The 5,060-nt window shown below is 32.8% G+C and overlaps 1 protein-coding gene across 1 annotated transcript; it reads left to right on the top strand.

Moving 5' to 3' along the window:
* Positions 1-603: 603 nt before the first annotated feature.
* Positions 604-1,751, top strand: LOC21385260 (pathogenesis-related genes transcriptional activator PTI5). Its single transcript, XM_010113629.2, has one exon. The coding sequence runs from the start codon at positions 900-902 to the stop codon at positions 1,500-1,502; it is 603 nt and encodes a 200-aa protein (XP_010111931.1). The 5' UTR covers positions 604-899; the 3' UTR covers positions 1,503-1,751.
* Positions 1,752-5,060: the final 3,309 nt, after the last annotated feature.

The following is a 5,060-nucleotide window of genomic DNA, read 5'->3' as shown; positions in this document are numbered from 1 at the left end:
CCATGAGGTATTATTATATCAGAAATATTAGAAAATAGGTTAATATAAAAAGTTTAAGAAAGTATATAAGTCAATTTTTAGTTATAAAAATTAATAGGTCATAACTTATTAAGTTATGGTTCATAACCAGATAAATTATGGATAAAATTGTCAAGTTATAGTCTATAGTCAGATAAGTTATGGATAAAAATCGTAAATAACTTGTCAAGTTATGGTTCATAACCAGATAAGTTATGGATAAAATTGTCAAGTTATAGTCTATAGCCAGATAAGTTATGGATAAAAATCGTAAATAACTTGTCAAGTTATGGTTCATAACCTGACAAGTTATGGACAAAAACTGTAATTTGGCTTATTTATTAACTTATGTAAACTATTAATCTATTAATTTTAATTCATCTCAAGTCTTAACCTATTTCCCTCTTTCTCCCTTATTATATTACCTTTCAGCTCTTTAATCTTAGAAAGTTCTGCGGCAAATTAATATTCTAACCCTTTGAAAAATCTTTGACACATGTTATAATTTAACCGCCTAATATCACCAGGGGACTTTATCCATATATATGAACCTTCGTATCTTTCTAATAGCTGAGAAGGAAAAGGGGGAAAAAAAGGTGTGGAGAATAGGCAACCTCATAAATAATAAAAGGGCAAATCAAGGGTAAAAATTTCTTCAACACCCACCAACCAACCCAATTTTGCCTCCTAATAAGAATATAAAAGTGAAAGCAAAGCAAAGAAAAAATAAATAAAAAATAAAAAATAAACGTGTCACATTTTTCTCTCTTCTTCCCAACACTTTCCTCTCGCCAATACGTATAACCCCACTGTAGCCTAACATTTGGCACATTTGTTTCTATTATTCCCAAAGCTGCAAAAAACAATCCAAATTGGGCACCATGGTTTTGGCTTCTCAAAACGAGCTTCCTCTTAACGAGAACGACTCACAAGACATGGTGATATACCACGTCCTCAACGAGGCCATGTCCCTCAACTCCCCCTTCTTGGCCGCAGCCCAGAGGATCCACCACCAATCGGGCCCGACCGGCCGGCCGCTCGAACCGGTTAGGACGATGGTGATGAAGAAGAAGCAGCAGCACTACAGAGGCGTGAGGCGTCGGCCTTGGGGCAAATACGCAGCGGAAATCCGGGACTCGGCACGGCAAGGCACGCGCGTCTGGCTCGGCACGTTCGAGACCGCCGAGGAGGCCGCCCTCGCCTACGACAGAGCCGCCTTCAGGATGCGCGGCTCCAAGGCTCTCCTCAATTTCCCCGCCGAAGTCGTCGCCGCCGCAACCGCCGCGAGTTATAGTACTAATAACAATCCCCTTAATGGAAGCAGAGTCGATAAAAACGCGACGAGAAATAGCGCTTCTGCCGGTTCCGCGCCCAGTGCTTGCGAGTCTAGTACTAGTAGTAGTACGATCAGTGTTGAGACCGTGTTGCCGGAGAGCGGTCGGAGCTGGGAGGAACAGGGTGGTGAAAGCGTTGTCAGGAATTAGTTATGTGTTTTGGATTTGTCTCCGAGACTATTAAAGAAAATACCTTGAAATCTTTTCTTTTTACTCTTGTGTGTGTACATATAAGTTATCTTAGCTTGTCAGTTTTGTGTTGAGCTTTATATTGTTAGAGATTGTCGTAGATCAGTTATGAAACAACTTATGTACCGGAAGAGAGTACATTATTATTGGTTTGTAATAAAAGGAGCCAGTAAGGCCAGAGAAATGCAAAATGGTGATTTTTCTTATTAATCGAACTTCAAGTATAGTTAATTTGCATTGTGCGTGTAATTAAGGAATTAATTGAACTGGTTTGTGTAATTAAGGAATTAATTGAACTGGTTTGTGTAATTAAGGAATTAATTGAACTGGTTTGTGTAATTAAGGAATTAATTGAACTGGTTTGTGTAATTAAGGAATTAATTGATCTGGTTTGTGTAATCTTTGGTAAGGGCTTCTCACGGCAGTTATGCTTTTCTGCTTAAACCTGTTTTTCAGGGCAGTCAGTTTGTGAAACTATGGCATGTTTACTTACAAGGGCGAGGAATGTGAGCGGGGAATAAGAGTTAAATCTGATTATATTTAACGGTGCTCAACAGTCATGCTCTTTAAATTCAGTGACCGTCTGACAGATGTGAAGATTTAAATTATGTAGTTAAGTTTTATACTTATTTTTTTATTGAAGTTTCTAACCGTCGAATCTTATTAAAATTACGTTAAATTAAAAAAATACATAATATAAACAGTTTTTCACATAAATAATAGTTGAAAATAAGAAATTATAAATAATGTATTCTTTTCTCTTCTATCAAGAAACTTCCTTTTATCCTATTCTTTTAGAATTTTAAGATGATGTGGCATAAATATATTGACTGTATTAAAAAAAATGTTTACAATTCATCTTAGTTGGTAATTAAGCCTAAAAGGAGGACTTCAATGCAGATTTTTGTAAGAGCTCGCCCTATAAATTTATTAATACATCTATATAAATTTATTAATACATCTATAAACTTTCTACAACTGTTATTCCAAATCTCTTTGTTGTCTAGCCATTATTCCAAATCTCTTTGTTGCCTAGCCATTATCTAATCATTTTCAGCCGTAAATATGAGGTTTTGTATAAATATGTTCCTTTGTCCTGGGCATTCATAGTTCATATCAGCAAATATAGAAACTAATGTTAATGACTTAAATCTTAATGCATAAGCGCCAACTTGTTTTAACAATATCTTTAGCATAATTAATCTTTAGAATTGAAGTAAACCATTTTAAATTATCATAGTGGCTATGGACTTGACTTGATGCAGTAAAATTGACAATTAAAGTTTTCTCTTAGATTAATGATCATCTTCTTGGTGGTTCCAACTTCAAACCAATGCCTAATGAAAGCAAGAAGTTTGCCCAAATTCATGATCTTGTACAACTTTTACTACTGAAAGTTCTAGAACGTTAGACTTATCAAGTGGTCAATGAGAATATTAAAAAGATACAGGTGAGTTTGAAGTTCCTTTTAAAATAAATTTAATTTTTTTATGAAAATCAAAATAAAAACGTTTTTAATTTTAGATATAAATTATTTTTAAAAATGTGTTTAATAATTTTATCAAGAGATTATTTTTTGTATAAAAAAATTTATTAATGTGTCTCTCTACTCAAAAACAAAAAATAAAAAATAACTAAAAATTATTTTTTTATTTCTCTCTTATTTTATATTAATTTAAAAAATTATTTTTATTTTTATTTTTTATTTTTAATTATTTCAAACGTCATTTTTCTTTTGTTTTTATTATAAAAACAAAAATAACTCCGCACAGCTATAACTTTCTTCTTTTTTGAATTCCAACGAATGGGTAGACTAGTTGACCGTTGAGTCTGATTACTCATGGATAGAATAGGCAGGTAAAATATCATAAACGTACGAAAGCCTTTTTAATATAAGAGTTTATTATAATGCTGTCACTTTGATTCCCTCTCATAACAGTCAATATTATAATCCTGTCCAAATTCCTCGAATTCAACTTAATTAGTAGAATAATTCAGGGCATGTTCTTTTGTCTATAAAACTAAAAAAAAAAATAACTCAAGTTTTAATTTTATTTAAGTTTACGTTCTTTTAAGTTTTAGAGTCCGTTCACTTCGCTGATTCGAGTTTGTAATTTGAGTTGAGATGTGATTTTATGTGAGAACTTTTTACTGTAACAAAAAAGTTAGATGTGATTGTTTATGAGAGCTTTTTACTGTAGCAAAACTCGAATTCTAAACTCGAATTGGTGAAGTGAACGGGCCCTTAATTTTATTCAATTTTACTCAACTTTATTCAAATTCTAACTTCAACTCAAGTTATAACTCAAATTCAACTCAAAAACTACACTCAAGTTACACTCCAAAAGAACAAACTTTTAATCCCATATTTTGAAATTAGGCCATGTTCATAACTCAAATTCAACTCAAAAACTACACTCAAGTTACACTCCAAAAAAACAAAGTTTTAATCCCATATTTTGAAATTAGGCCATGTTTACTTCGATGATTTGAGTTTAGAATTTGAGTTTTTTTACAGTAAAAAGCTCCCACAAACAATCACATTTAATTTTTTTATTACAATAAAAAACTCTCACATAAAGTCACATCTCAACTTGAATTATAAACTCGAATCAACAAAAAAAACGGGCCTTATAACCTAATCCCCCGTCCAAAACTAATTCCTATTTTTTTGGTGATATATATATTTTATTATTATAAAAAAAGATTCTTCTTTTTATTTATGTTAGTAGGTATAAAGCCTAGTTTTTTTTTTCAGAATGAAAAAGAATTAATGGTGCCTTCGTATCTTTACAGGTATCGTTTATTTCACCGATTTGAGTTTTCAGTTTTAGATTTTTACAGTAAAAAATTTTTAGAAAATGTCATTTAATTTTTTTTACTACAATAAAAAATTCTCAAAAAATATCACATTTCAACTCAAATATGCGAAATGAACGCCTAATCAGTGTCTTAAAAGAAATTTATTGAGACTAATGACAAGAGAACCTGATCTATCTATGCTTTCGTCTATCAACATCTAAAGAGTTCAGAGTCACGCTAAATCCAAGCCATATCCTGCAGTCCCGCTGAAAGACATAATTACAACTTTATTACGACCGAAGATAATCGATATCTCTGGATGACGGGAAAAAGAGTTTTGATAGGTCATTCTCTTGCTGTAATCGCGCTACCACCACCGATATTGGTGGGTATAAAGCGGTCTGGTATTGGGAGGTAGGAAAAATCATATTGGCTTCTGTGAATATTCTAGTAGTCTACATAGTCTCTCACATGACGTATAAGTGTGACGGCAGCATTACTCGTACATGGATAGGGAAGCTGTATGTGTTGATTTTTAGCCAATGGATGACCAACATTGGTCAAACCAAATTAAGTGGTGTCTAAGTACAAGAATTTCATTATTATTTTGTTGGCAAAACTTGAATCTTCTATTTTTGATACAGATCGAGATCTGGTTGGACAAATGGCGGAGCTACTTGGCGTCGAGAGAGTACCCTCTAATATATATATATATAT

The sequence above is a fragment of the Morus notabilis genome, unplaced genomic scaffold (assembly GCF_000414095.1).
Source record: "Morus notabilis unplaced genomic scaffold, ASM41409v2 Scaffold1496, whole genome shotgun sequence".
In the NCBI taxonomy this organism is placed as follows: Eukaryota; Viridiplantae; Streptophyta; class Magnoliopsida; order Rosales; family Moraceae; genus Morus; species Morus notabilis.
The sequence above is the reverse complement of the archived record's forward strand: the minus strand, read 5'-3'. Positions and strand labels throughout refer to the sequence as shown.